Source organism: Dromiciops gliroides, chromosome 1, assembly GCF_019393635.1.
Source record: "Dromiciops gliroides isolate mDroGli1 chromosome 1, mDroGli1.pri, whole genome shotgun sequence".
In the NCBI taxonomy this organism is placed as follows: Eukaryota; Metazoa; Chordata; class Mammalia; order Microbiotheria; family Microbiotheriidae; genus Dromiciops; species Dromiciops gliroides.
In genome coordinates, this window is record NC_057861.1 from 50,690,285 (window position 1) to 50,704,508 (window position 14,224).

Here is a 14,224-nt window from a genome sequence, read left to right on the forward strand (position 1 = left end):
TTGATCTCTCTGGGGTATAGGCCTAGAAGTGAGTGATATTGCTGGGCCAAAGGGTATGCGCAGTTCAGTGACTTTGGAGGAAGAGTTCCAAATTGCTTTCCAGAATGCCTGGACCAATTCACAGATCCATCAACTGTGCATTAGAATGCCTGGCCTGTTTTCCTGCAGTCTCTCCAACATTTGTCATTTTCCACTTTTTTGGTACATCTTTGTCAATCTAAAGTTATGAGGTAGAGCCTCAGAGTTGCTGTAATTTGCATTTTTCTCATTGTTAGTGATATGGAGCAATATTTCTTAATGACTATTATTACTTTAGGTTCCTTCTCTTGAAAACTACCTGTTCATAACCTTTGACCATTATTAATCAGAGAATGACTCATTCTTAAAAATTCAAATCAGTTCCTTATATGTGTTGGAAATTAAATTCTTATAAGAGAAACTTGCTGAAATGATTCCTCCCCCCCAAAAAAATCATTACCTACATCTCTTCTAATTTTAGCTGCATTGATTTTGTTTGTACAAAAAAGTTTATGCAATCAAAATTTTCCATTTCATCTTCTGTAATAACCTCTATCCTTTTTTTAATCACAAACTGCTCCTCTATCCATAGATCTTAAAGGTAATTTTTTCTGTGCTTCTCTAATGTATTACTTCATATCTTATGTAGAAATCATTTGGCAATTCTCCATTTGATGATTATTTTGGTATATATTGTGAGATGTTGGTTTATGCCTAATTTCCACCAGACTGCTTTCCAGTTTTCCCAGCAGTTTTTGTCAAATAATGAGTTCTTGCCCAATAGTTGGGATCTTTGGGTTTATAAAACACCAGGCTAGTTCATTTGCTGCTGTATACTCTATACCTAATCTGTTCCACTGATTGACCCCTCTATGTTCAAACCAGTACCACATCATTTTAATGATTATTTCTTTGTAGTATAGTTTAAGATCTGTTACTAATAGGCCTCCTTCTTTTCCTTTTTCTTCATTATTTCCCTAGAGATTCTTTACTTTTTGTTCTTCCAGATGAATTTCATTATTATTTTTTCTGGCTCTATACAATAATCCTTTGGTATTTTTATTGGTATGGCCCTGAAGCAGCATATTAATTTAAGTAGTATTGTAACTTTTATTACAATAAAATGGACTAATGGGCATGAGCTACCCACTAGCAATTAATGTTTCTCTATTTATTTAAGTCTGTATTTCTGTTTTGTATTTGTATTCATAGAATCCCTGTGAATGTCTTGGTAGATTGAATTTCAAGTATTTTATACATTTCTGTAGTTATCTTAAATGGAATTTTTCTTCCTATTTTTTTTCCTGGTGAGTTTTGTTGATAATATACACAAATGTCAATGATTTGTGTAGATTCATTTTATAACCTTCAACTTTGCTAATTTTATAAATTGTTTCAATTGATATTTAGTTGATTCTTCAGGGTCCTCTAAATAGACCATCCTCTGCAAAAATATAACAAAATAAAACAAAATAATAATTGTTTCCTCTTTGCCTATCTTTATTCCCTCTATTTTTTTCTTGTCATTGCTTTGGCTAGCATTTCTAGCACCATGGTAAATATTTCTAGTAATAAAGGGCATCCTTGCTCTATCTATTGTCTTGGAAAGGCTTCCAAACTTTCTCTATTACATAAAATGTTCTTGGTTTTAGAAAGATACTGCCTATCATGTTAAGGAAAAGTCAATTTATTCCTGTGCTTTCTAATTTTTTAAAACAGAAATGGGTGTTGAATTTTGTCAAAACCCATGTCAGTAACTATTGATGTAATCATGTGGTTTTTATTGGTCTATTATGTCCATAGTTTTTCCTATATGGAGCCAAACTTGCATTACTGGTAGAAAAACAAGCTAGTCATGGTGTATAATCTTTAAAAATATTGTTATAGCCTATTTACAAATGCTACAATTATTATTTTTATGGTAATGTTCATTAGAGATATTGGTCTATAGTTTTCTTAATTTGCTTTGTCTCTCCTTGGTTTAGATATCAAGACAATATTTGTATCATTGGAAGATTTTGGAGGGTCTCCTTGTTTTCCTATTTTTGCAAATAGTTTTTTTATTTCTTCCTTCCTTCCTTTCCTTCTTTCCTTCTTTCCTTCCTTCCTTCCTTTCCTCCCTTCTTTCTTTCTTTCCTTCCTTCCTTCTCTCTATCTTTCCTTCCTTCTTTTTTCCTTTCATCCCTTCCTTTTAATTTCTCCCAGAGTTTGTTTTGCTTGTGACTACTCCATCACCTAACCTGAGTTCTCTACCTTCTCCTTATACCCACCTATTTCTCTGTTGCCCTTTATAAATTAGCTCCCTCCTATCTTTCTAGTCTTTTTACATCTTACTCCCCTAAACCTGGGGACACTCTCTCCAGTGACACTGGACTCATGGCTGTTCCACAAACAAGACATGCCACCTCTTGGCTCTGAGTATTTTCTCCCCATGTCTAGACTGCTCTCTCCTTATCTCCATCTACTGGCTTCTTTTAATTCCCAAGTAAAATCCCATCTTCTACAGAAAGCCTTCCCCAACCCTCTTAATTTCAGCCCCTTCCTTCTTTTAATTATCTCTTTTTATACTCTACATAACTTACTTTGTATATATTTGTTTACATGTTGTCTCCCCCATTAAACTGTAAGATCCTTGAAGGCAAGAATTGTCTTTTGCTCCTTTTCCTATGCCCATTGCTTAGCACAGAACCTGGCGTACAGTAGGTACTTAATAAATGTTTATCGATTGATTGATAAAACACTCCTCATAACATTGTGTGATAGTTTAAGGATTATTATCTTCATTCAGGAAAATGAGGTTCATACAGGTGAAGTGACTTGCACAATATCACACATACTCTTGTCTCTGATGCTTTAAGGCATAGAAAGATCTTCCCTTATAGCATCCCTCCCTAAGAGACAGAAAACTGAGGGTCAGAGATGCTGAATGATTTTTTTTTAAATTTTCTTTTTTAGTGAGGCAATTGGGGTTAAGTGACTTGCCCAGGGTCACACAGCTAGTGAGTGTTAAGTGTCTGAGGTCAGATACTCCAGGGCCGGTGCTCTATCCACTTCACCACCTAGCCGCCCCCTGAAATGATTATTTAAAGAAACTGATGCTATTTAGGAGGAGACGGGGAGGTGTGATCACTACCTTCCACCTGATGATGGATTAGTCTTCTGCTTGGCCCCACAGGGCTGAGCTAGGGCTACCTGGTGGAAGTAACTGAGAGGTAGATTTTGGCTTGCTGTCAGGGGAAAAAAATACTTCCTTAACAGTCAGAATTGTCCAAAAGGAAACTGGATTGCTTTGGGAGATAATAGGCTCTATTCCTTAGAAGTCTTTATGGGGCAACTAGGTGGCGCAGTGGATAGAGCACTGGCCCTGGAGTCAGGAAGACCTGGGTCCAAATCTGGCCTCAGACACTTAACACTTACTAGCTGTGTGATCCTGGGCAAGTCATTTAACCCCAATTGCTTCACCAAAAAAAAAAAAAAAAAGTCTTTAAGCGAAGGCTAGATGACCTTGATGAATGCTTGTTGAGGTTGTTATATGGGGATTCTTGTTCAAAAATGGGTCTGACGATGGCCTCTGAGTTTCTCTGGCTCTGAAATTCTTTGTTTTTGTGAACTTGTTCCTGGTTATACAACCAGTACATGTCAGAGACCTTAGGGCTGGGCTGAGTTGGGCTGGGCTCTGCAGAGCTGGTTCCCTGTGAGTTCAGCCATCTGCAAGGGTGGAGAATTGGAGCCCTCTCTGCTTGGGCCTCTCTAGGCCTCTTCTTTCTCCCCCCACACACCAAGGTTGAGCCCAGGGACCAGTGGGAGCTGGGGCTGGGTGGAGATGGCAGAGGTCCAGCTCTGAGTCACTTCCCTGGCCCTGAGCACCGATTACACTGGTCCTGGCATTGAAGTTGCACTCCACACCTCTCTCCCCTCGTCTTCCAGTTTTCCTTGTGGCTTTGGACAAGTGAGAGGTAGTATCGTGCCAATTCCCATTGCGACTAGAGCAGGAGGACCTGCCTGCCCTTCATTACTACCTAGGGCTTTCATTTCTTCTACTTCAGGTGGATCAAGGGCACTGCCAGGGTCAACTCAGAAATCAGACAATCACATGCCCGAGGTGCAATGGAAGTTGGAGAACATTTGGCCCCACCACTTCATTTTACAGATAAGGAAACCGAGGCCCAGAGAAAAGAAAGGACATAGTCCGAGCCACACAGTGAGACAATAATGGTTTAGTATTGGAGATGACTTTAGTTCAAATACATACTTTGTGGGGCAGATAGATGGCGCAGTGGATAGAGTACTGGCCTTGGAGTCAGGAGTACCTGAGTTCAAATCCGGCCTCAGATACTTAACACTTACTAGCTGTGTGACCCTGGGCAAGTCACTTGACCCCAATTGCCTCACTAAAAAAATTTAAAAAAAACAAACAAACAAAAAAACAAATACATACTTTGCTACTCATTTGCCCGTGTTATCCTGGGCCAATCCCTGCTGCTTTCTGGGCCTTAGTTTTCCAGCATATAAAATGAGGAGGGTTGAACTAGATAGGCTCTAAGGTCTACCCTAAGAGCTCTAGAGTTGGGATTTCCTTTCTTCCTTGTTTCCTAGGTCAGGTCTCTTTTGCACTCCTTCCCTCTGCCAGTAGGCGGAGCTCCAACGTTAGTTCATAAGATGGTGGTAAGGTCACAGAGGTGGAAGGGACCCATGTGATTGCCAAGCCACTTCGCCTCTGAGGCTCAGTTTCCTGACCTGCAAAATGGGGGTAATACTCTTTAAACTATTTACCTCACAGTGTTTGAGGAGTACTTTCTCTCTTGGCTCTGTTTCTGCCTCCTCAGACTTTGTTACCTTCTAGCCAACAACCCTGGAGATACTTCTGTTCCTGTGGACCCTTCCGATGATGGGTGAGGTCCTGAGTAAGACCACTAGCAACCTGTTTGGCCGCTGCCTCCAGCACCACCACCCCAGTGCTGGGAAGAGTCATGGAGACAGAGTGGGGATTAGATTTGTACTACCAGCCCAGGTCAGGCAGGCCTAGGGTGAATGCCCATTGGATGTTGTCTCCTGGCTGGAGCCCAATGTTCTGCTGTGGTTCTGCCATTGATTCCCTGTGTGACCTTGCAAACTCTACTGAATTTTAGCAGGATCATAGATCTGTAGCTGGAAGGAACCTTAGAGACTGAATCCAACTCCCTCATTTTACAGTTGAGCAAACTGAGTCTATGAGAGTTAAGTGACTTGCCCGGGGAAATCGCACAGTAAATGTGTGGGATTGAAATGTATATCTTCTATCATCCATCACCACACCTAGCTGCCTAGGTTACATGACAGGTTACTGTTTTACCAGGAACTCACATTGTGGGATGAATTTTTAACCTGATCTGAATGTGAGAAAAGACAGAGGCATGCTTGGAGCCAGCTTGAACCAGCTGAACCCATTGTTCAATTTTTCGGTGTTAGCATTTATACATCCCAAATGAGAAAGTGCTACAAATCAAGGCTTGATTTAGTCTTTTGTTGATTGTCTAGACATAAGAAAGTGATGGAGAAAATATGAATGTTGCAGATTAAGCTTAAAAATGCCCATGCGGACATCTCTTCTTTTCCTTCCCCTCACCCCAAGCCAGCACATCACTGGAAAAGGCCCAGATGACATTGCAGGGCTTAGCCAGTGGGTGGAGAAGGGACTTGAGGGTGAGGAAAAGAAGGAGCCTTTCCTATATCCTTGAAATCACCCAATCAAGAATGATAATGAAGAAAGAATCGTAGCTTACATTCTTTTCACATTCAGAGTGATTCAAGGTTTACAAAGCATTCCACGTGCGTTATCTCATTGGACTCTATGAGGTAGGTGCTATTAATTATCCCTATTTTGCAGACGAGGAAGCTGAGGTAGGCTTAAGTAAGGTACCCAGACTCATACAGCTAGTAAATTTCTAGGGTCAGAATAAATTGACTCCATCCTTTCTGACCCCAAGGGCCAGTTTTCTATTCATTAGCAGGTTTCCTTCCCAAAGTCCATCTTCAGTGGCCCCCATGACAGTTTCAGTCCTCCAACTGGCATCTGCCCAGCTTAATCTTTTCCCAACAGAGTGGACCGATCAGACTAGAGAGACTGAGGCAGTCTTGTGTAGTGCAAAAGGTACAGGACTAAGAGTCGGCTGAACTGACTACTATTATGACACTCTCCCATCTCTCACCTCCTAGCCATGTAAACTAAGGCAGACCCCTTCCAAAGAGGACATTCTTGTGATAGTCTGACTATGCTCTATACTCAAGCTTATTTCTGTCTCCATATCGGCAGAGCCAGGCACATAGTAGGAGCTTCAATAAATACTCAGACTGATTGAAATGGCATAGTGGAGAAAGTTCTGGACTTGGAGTCAGGAACCCCCAATTCAGAGCCTGCCTATGACATTTATTATGATGCCGGGCAATTCACTTAACTTCTCATCTTCAGTTCCCTCATCTGAAAACTGGGATTAATAAGAGCACCTCCTTCACAGGGTTGTGATGATCAAGTGAAGTAATAGCAAAGGTATTGCAGATCTCATAAAGCTATTTAAATGTTAGCTGCTGTTATTATCATTCTGGACTGTAAACTATAGTAGAACAAGGGCCAGATAGTCCCCATTTTTAAATACCCTTCAGAATGTTCCAGCACACAATAGATGTGAGCATTCAGTTTGCTGAATGAATTAAAAAAAAAACAAAAACAATTCATGAGTATTGCTGACTGAACACAATATTTTTAGGGGGCTAGATTTGGCATTAGCCTAGCCAATCACTCCATGGAGATCTGGGCCCCTGGACAGCATCAGTGAGGACTAACAATCCTGCCTTCTATTCCTGACTTCCACACTTAGTAGCTGTGTGACCCTGGGCATGTCCACTCAAACTCTCTGAAACATTTTCCTAATAATGAAGACGAGGCTAATCCTTCCACTGTCTATCCATCTCTCATGCACGTCATGAGTGCCTCAAACACCTTTGCACTGACAGCTCCCCCCCCTTGTAAATTGTTTCCCCTTTCTCTTCTGCCTCTTGGAATCTCTGATTTTTCCAAGTGCCATCTTCTCCATGAAGCCTTTCTCCTACCTTCCAGTGCCCTCTCTCCCCAAAGCTACCTTGCATTCACTTTATGTATCTTCTATATATTCTCGATGTCTGTGCACATATACACACACAATATGGTGTATATTTGTTATATATGAAGCATTTATACGGTGCCTACTATGCGCCAAGCATTGTGTTAAGTGAAACAACAGCCATGGGAGGTAATACTTGATCACACTGGTGTCCACAGAAGATCGACAAACCCAGAAGGTCTCTAGAAGCCAGGGAACATTTTCTATGGAGGGCCAATGTGCAGAATGAAGTGTGGATGGACCCCATCTGGTGGCTATATCTGAGCTGAGAGCAGAATCCCCCAAAGTAAGGATCGTCTATACTTCCCTATTTACATGGTTGGTGTGGAGGAAGCTTTCGATGCATTTTTCTCAGTGTGAGCTGTTAGGCTGTGTCTCAGCTCTGTGACCTTGGACAGATCCCTTTCTCCCGGCCTCAGTTTGCCCATATGTATATGAGAGGTCTTAACTAGATTATCGCTCAGGTTTCTTCTAGCTCTGTATTCTTTGCTCTTTTCCAAGGCTGTGAGGTTCTTTCCCTTGAAGCCCAAGTTCGATACACATGTAAACTATTATCACCTTGGGGCAGCTAGTTGGAGAGTGTGGGGGTTGGAGATGGTCCCTACAATGTGACAGCAAAGCAACTGATGGCCAAGTAACAGTCACCACAACTTTACGTTGGTGGAATTTCGCTTCCTTTCTAAAACCTTCGTTCGGGGTCACGAGTCTACATACTCTGAGAAAGAAAGAAATCCGACCCTGCAGCCCACCCCCAACCCTGAGTTACAGGGCCCCCCCAGGAAACCCACACTCCGGGAGGGCTGGGCGCCCTGGCCCCAAGTTTCCGGGTTCTATAATTGCGAACAGGGCTCTGCCAATCAGCAGGCTGCCTGCCAGGGGCCCCGCAGGCCGGACGGCATGCCTGGGCCTCTGTTCCCCACCCCACCCCCCACCATTGGGGCTGAGGGTGGGGGTGGTCCACCAGGAGCCGCAGCCCCCAGCGCTTTACGTGGGGGGGGGGGGAGGAGGGTACTTTCTCCGCCCTGCCTACAGCCAGATGTCCCAGCTCTAGTCCGGTTCTCCCTCTCCGGGTCCTCTGGACGCATCCAGAGCTCCAAGAGTCCCGGGGCTCCGACCTCCCAGAGAGAACGAGAACTGGTCCAGCAAGAGACTGGCCCCTCCAAGCTCTTGGGCCATAGGAGGAGGGGAAAAGTGGGGGCTGTGGTCCCGGGACCAGAGAGGAGGGGAGACGGTGGGGAGGGGCTTCAGGCCCCACCCCCAAGAGGAGAAGAAGCAGGCGGAGCCTGAGCTCGTGGTAACAATACTTTACTGAACAGAAGGTCAGAGTACAGTATTACATACTGGAATGTGGAGTAATAGCAAAAGGGAGAGGGGGATGGATGAGGGTGGGGTTTTTTTTTCTTAAAAAAAAAACACACCCACCCACCCACCACGTTGTTCCCAGTATAAACATAAATAGGGCAATTCGAACACTTCAAACAAAAAAAATAGCTTGAAATTCTGTAAGTGTCACATTTACATTTTGTACAAAGGGGGCGGGAGGGGAGATTCGGGTTTGTGCAAACCGGACACACGAGAAGAGTGAAGGAGAGGGGACGTAGAAAAAGGGACGGACGGACGGACGGACGGACTAGACGGTAGCGGCCCAAGCAGCTCACGGGGCTTGTAAACAGGGGGAGGGGAGCCCCCCAGCAGCGAGAGGCCGGGGACAGGGGTCGGTCTTCAACGCTCAGGCCTCCCTGGCTGGGAGCTTGTCTCGTCCTGGTACGCACACGGCCCCTCTTAGCTAGAGCCCCCAGTCCCAAGTCCAGGCTCCCTAAGTTTGCCCTCCCACCCCGCTTCTTTGCAAGGTCCAGGAGCGCCGCTCGGAGCCCACCGCAGTCCGCCCGGAGGCCACCCTGGATGGGGAAAGGAGGGAGCCTGAAGCGCTGGTGGTCGGAGCGGCTGGGGCTCGGGGCAGTGTGCGCGGGCTGCTAGAACAGAGGGGCCCTCCTGCGCCCTAAGGATTCTTTCTAGCCCCGAGCCAGGCGCCCGGGGTCAGCCGAAGGGTGCCGGTGCCAGGAGGTGAAAGGATGGCCAAAAGAGGGGTCGGCCGGGCCAGGCATGCGCCCCAAGGAGCAGTCCCAAAGGAGGCGCCTGAGCTCTGTCCGAGAGTCTGGGTCCCGGCCCCCAAGGGTTAGGGGAAGAGAAGCAGCCGAGCATGCGCCCTGAGGGAGAAGCAGTCCCAAGCCGGGCTCCCGAGCTCCGTCAGTCAGTGAGTGGGTGGCCCCGGGCCCCCCGTCCCGGACCCCAGGCCTCTGGGAAGCTTAGGCTCGCGGCCCCCCCTCAGTACGCGGGCACCTGGTGCTGGGGCAGGAGCTGGCAGCCGCTGTTGACGTGACTGAGCACCTTCTGCTTGAGCTGCGCCACCTGTTCACGGAGGAGGTTAGCCGTGGACGCCAGCTCCGTATTCTGGCTCTTGAGGCTCTTCACCTTCTCCTCGAGCCGCGAGATCCGCTCCAGCTTCCGCTTGCGGCACTTGGAGGCTGCGATGCGGTTCCGCAGCCGCTTGCGCTCAGCCTTGATGCGCTCCTGGGTGTCCATGTCGATGGGCGACAGCGGCGGGCTCTCGCCGAAGCTGGGCACATCGGGCACGATCTGCGGCTCGTCCTTGAGCGCCTGAAGCCGGGGATGCGGCTGGGGAGGGCCAGGGCCAGGCCCGGGTCCCAGGCCGGCAGGGGGTGGCGGGTAAGGCACAGTCTCCGTGCTGTAGTTGACCGTGGTGCCGCCCAGCGCGCTCGCCGAGCCCGTGTAGCTGCTCAGGTTGGCGTAGACTGGCGGTTCGGGCTGCGCCAGGGACGCGGCGGCCGCGGGCCCCGCGCTCAGCTCCACGCCCGCCCCGCCTGGCGTGGGCGCACAGCCGCCCACTGCCCCGGTCGGCCCTCCAGCCCCGGCCGGCCCCGCGCCGCCCCCACCGCCACCGCCTCCAGCGCCGCTCAGCTGGTTCTGCTTGTGCAGGTCCTCCAGGGCCTTGACGAAGCCCTCGGCGAACTCCTGCTCCTCGCTGGCCGCCACCTTGGGGTACAAGAACTGGCTGCTGGTGGGGGTCGTGGTCACCAGCCCGCTGTTGGACTGGATGATCAGGCGCTCCAGCTCCGGGGACGCCAGCTTTAGCAGGCCCAGGTCCGGCGACGTGAGCAGCCCTTCCGGGGCTGCCGGGGCTCCGGCCCCGCCGCCCGCCCCGCCGCCCGCTCCGCCGCTGCCGCCGCCGTCCCCGCGCAGGTGGTGGGCGCCGTGGGGCGGCGGCGGCGGGGCGGCCTTCAGGGTGGCCACCACCTGATCGCTGAGGTTCAGGGTGAGGCCGTCCTTCTTCATCATGCTGCCGCCGCCGCCGCCAGCGAAAGGAGACGCGGCCGGGGGGAAGAGGCGGCCGGAGGAGGCGAAGCCGCCGCCGCCGCCGCCGCCGCCGCTAGTGCTGGTGCTGCTGCTGCCGCTCAAGCTGCTTAACACATCATCATGGTAGAAGGGTGTTTCCATTCTCCACCTCCTCCCCCGCAGCGGCCCGGGGGAGGAGGGAGAGGAGGGGGGAAGGGGCGGGCCGGTAGGGGAGGAGGAGCGGCCCCGGGGGGGAGGGACGGGGGCGGAGGAAGCGAGGAGGGAGGAGGGAGCGGGCGGGGGAGGGGGGCAGGCAGCTGCTTCCCCCCCCCCGAGCGGGAGGGGGGCTGGGGGAGGAATCGCTCGATCGGCTCCCCCACCCCGGGACACGCTCCCTCGTAGCGGCTGCGCTCTAGTCGCTGCAACCCCTCCCTGGAATTGGACTGGCTGCTCTGTTGGGATAGCGGCAGACGACCCTCCCCACGGTACGCGCGCGCGCGCGGGGGGGAGGGGGCCTTATCTTTATCCCTGTCCCCGCCTACGCCTACCCCCCACCTTCTCGGGTGCCTGGGTTCGGGAGGCCGTTGCCCGCGCAGCCCCCAGTTCCAGCATCTTATACCCTCGGCCAGGCACGATGAGCTCACTTCACCCTCTCCCCATTGGATGCAGATGACGTCTCCCCCAGGCCCCCCCTCATTTACATAGGGGGCAGGGCAGCTGGCCACCCCCCCTTCGCGGCCTCCCTCAACAACCTCTCCGACCCACCCCCCCATCCTCCCCCCAGCTCCGGTTGTCCCGGAGACACTCTGTAAACTGCACAACAGCGCGCGGCCTTGTGGGTTGATGTCATGGGGGCGGGGCCCCCCGGGGAGGGGGGAGGAAAAGAAGGGGGTACGGTCACGTGGTATTTTCTGGAGCCGAGCTGGCCTCGGCCCCAGAGCACGTCAGGCCCTATTTATAGGCACAAAGGGAGTCGCTCGGAGCTGGACCCCAGAGCCCCTCCTCAGGCTGGCTCTGGGACCGCCCCCCCCACCACCCACAGAACGTCACCCTTGGGGCACCCCACCCGCAGTGGCGTGATGTCCCCTGGCAGCTCCCAAGTCTATCCTGGGCCAGCCATGTCTGGGCTCCCCCCCCAACACACATACACATATATACACACCTTCCTGGGCTCCCATCCAACCTTCCCCAAGGTTGAGCCCCTTGTTGGCCCCAACACCCGGAGCATTAGCCCTTCTCCCCATCATCGCTGGGGCAGGAGACTGTGGGGTGGTACCAACGGAGTTCTTGGTCCTCAGTGCCTCAGCTTAGAGATTCTTAACCTGGGGTCCAGACCCTAAAATGGTCCTTGAACTTTAGATTTTTATTTTCACTCATCTTTAACTACAATTTAGCATTTCCTTCCATGAAGAAGATGAGGGACAAGCATTATTTTGGGAAGGGGGGCCCACAGAACAGAGGGGCAAATGACACGCAAAAAAGTTAAGCATGCCTGGCCTATCCGAGAGGGCCCCCCCCCAGCCAAACCACCTTTGGGGGCGGTGGAGGAGGGGAGCCTCAGAGGCCCGTGGTAGCTGTTAGGACTGCCCCTAACTCTGGGCTGACTATGAAAGCCTAGTCAACATCGTGGCAGCTGGTTGTTATTACGCTGTTATTATTATTATCATCATTATTATGGCTGCAGCCAGTGGGAGGTGAGAGGAGCCACCCCACAGCCGGAGGGGAAAAGGAGGACCACAGTTTGGGTGCTGGGAGAGTGGCTTTAACCCCTGGCCCAGGGGGCCTCCTCACCTCAGCTTATATGGGCAAGGGAGCTGAAACCATAGAAACTAGCCCTGGGGAGGTATGGAGAAAAGCCCGCTCAGTGGGAGCCATGAGGGGGCCCCAGGCTAGTCAGGTGGAGCCCAGGGCCTGGCATGGAACGCAGACACTGCCCAGCCCCCAACTGCCACAGCACCAAAGAACTGCTTGCTCTGGGGAAGTCAGGTCTCCCTGTTAGAGGCCCTGGAGCAGAAAGGTTGGCTGATATCAGTGGGAGGTGGGGCTGGGAGAGAGGGGGTACCAGCAGAGATGTCTCCGCAGAGGGGCTGCTGGCCTCAGCCCCCACTCCACCCCCTGTCTTGGCCCCAGCCCCAGCCCTGAGGGCCAAGCCCATCTGGATCCTAGCAGCTGGCACCAGGCTGGGACACTGTGAACTCAAGGGGGTGGGGAGCCTGGTGTCCTTCCCTCCCCCCACTGCATGGGGATTTAGTCCGCCAGGCCTCCCCACCCTCTGGTGGTGAAGGAGAGAGGTCTGGAAATTTCCCTGCTCTGGGGGAGGTGAGGGAGGCTTCGAGGGAGAAGTGGTGGTAGGGAGCCCTTTGGAGTCTAAAGCGTTAACTCCAAGAGCAGAAATAAAATACTCTGGGGGAACTTGAAAAGCTCTTTCCTCTACACTTTCAAAAGCACCACTCTAAACACACTCCCACGTCTACACTGTCACCCACGCACTCACTCATACCGAATCAAAGGCACACATACAGTCCCGCCCATAGGCAGGTTTGTGGGTGCAGGAGGGAACATTGAGGGGCTTATGTAGGAGGGAACCCCATGGAGGGGTGGGCTGGCAGGGCTGAAGATAGGCAAGATGGGAACCCCTGTACAGCAAAAGGAGAAGTAGTTTGGGGTGGCAGAGTGATGAGTCTGGACTCAGGAGACCTGGGTTTTAATGCCAGCTCCAGCACCCAGCCACCTCTCTAACCTTAGGCAAGTTATTTTGCCCTATAAAGGGGGCTGGGGTAGGGCAGAGACATATTCTGGTCCAGGGGAATGGGAGCTCAGGACAAGAGAGCAGGATGGGATGGAGAAGTCAGGATTTGACATTTGGACAGTAAGAGAATCTAAGGGCTGGTGGGAGTTGGGGGAGCCTCGGCAGTTAGGAGGCCCAGAGTCCTGGAGGGGGGAGAGGGAGGGGCCCAGAATGAAGGTGGAGGGACTGAGAAGCCAAACTAGGGACTTGTAGAGGTAAGTAACGGCTAGGAATGATGAGAGGCAGAGATCTGAGGAGTTTGAGGACCAGAGAGGGAGGGTCCGCCTCTGCAATTTTCCTTTCCCCTATGGCCCTCTCCGTTCCATTTTTCCTTTCTAAGGGACCATCAGGGAAGCCTCTGAGGAGAGCCCAATTAGTAGGACCTTGGTCCTGAGGGAGGATCTTGAAGTTTCCAGGTTAATTTCTATGATTAATTTCAACAACAACAACAAAAAAGGAATTAAAAGGCGCATGGCAATAGAAAGGGCTGAGGTTTGGGGTTCAGAAAATCTGGGCTTGACTCCTGTCTCCAACACTAACCATCAGTGAGACCTTGGGGAAGTTCCCTCCCCACTCTTGGCCTCTATGTTCACATCCATGAAATGAGAGGGTCAGACTAGATGTCTCAGGTCCTTTGAAGATCTGATGATCACTGGTGTTTGTGAGGCTTCCAGCTTCTTCTAGGCCCAAAGGGGCAGCCTGAAGGCCTGGGAGCCAGTCGAGGCAGTGAAGTCCAAAGCCCGCCCTTTCCCCTTCCTCTTCCTTCACCCACTCCTTCTCCTCTGCCAAACAGGGCCTGAATTATAAGACCAGACAGGGAAGGGTTAAGACTTCACAATTAGAGGCTCAATTTAGAAATGAGGTTTAACTCGTTTGGGAATAAACCTGGAGGGGGGGGGGGGTTCCCTCTCCGGACTGGTAGGAGCAG

At 50.6% G+C, this 14,224-nt stretch overlaps 1 protein-coding gene across 1 annotated transcript; it reads right to left on the reverse strand.

Moving 5' to 3' along the window:
* Positions 1-8,443: 8,443 nt before the first annotated feature.
* On the reverse strand, positions 8,444-11,229 carry JUND (JunD proto-oncogene, AP-1 transcription factor subunit). The gene has a single exon (XM_043988865.1). The coding sequence runs from the start codon at positions 10,668-10,670 to the stop codon at positions 9,480-9,482; it is 1,191 nt and encodes a 396-aa protein (XP_043844800.1). The 5' UTR covers positions 10,671-11,229; the 3' UTR covers positions 8,444-9,479.
* Between the last annotated feature and the right edge of the window lie 2,995 nt (positions 11,230-14,224).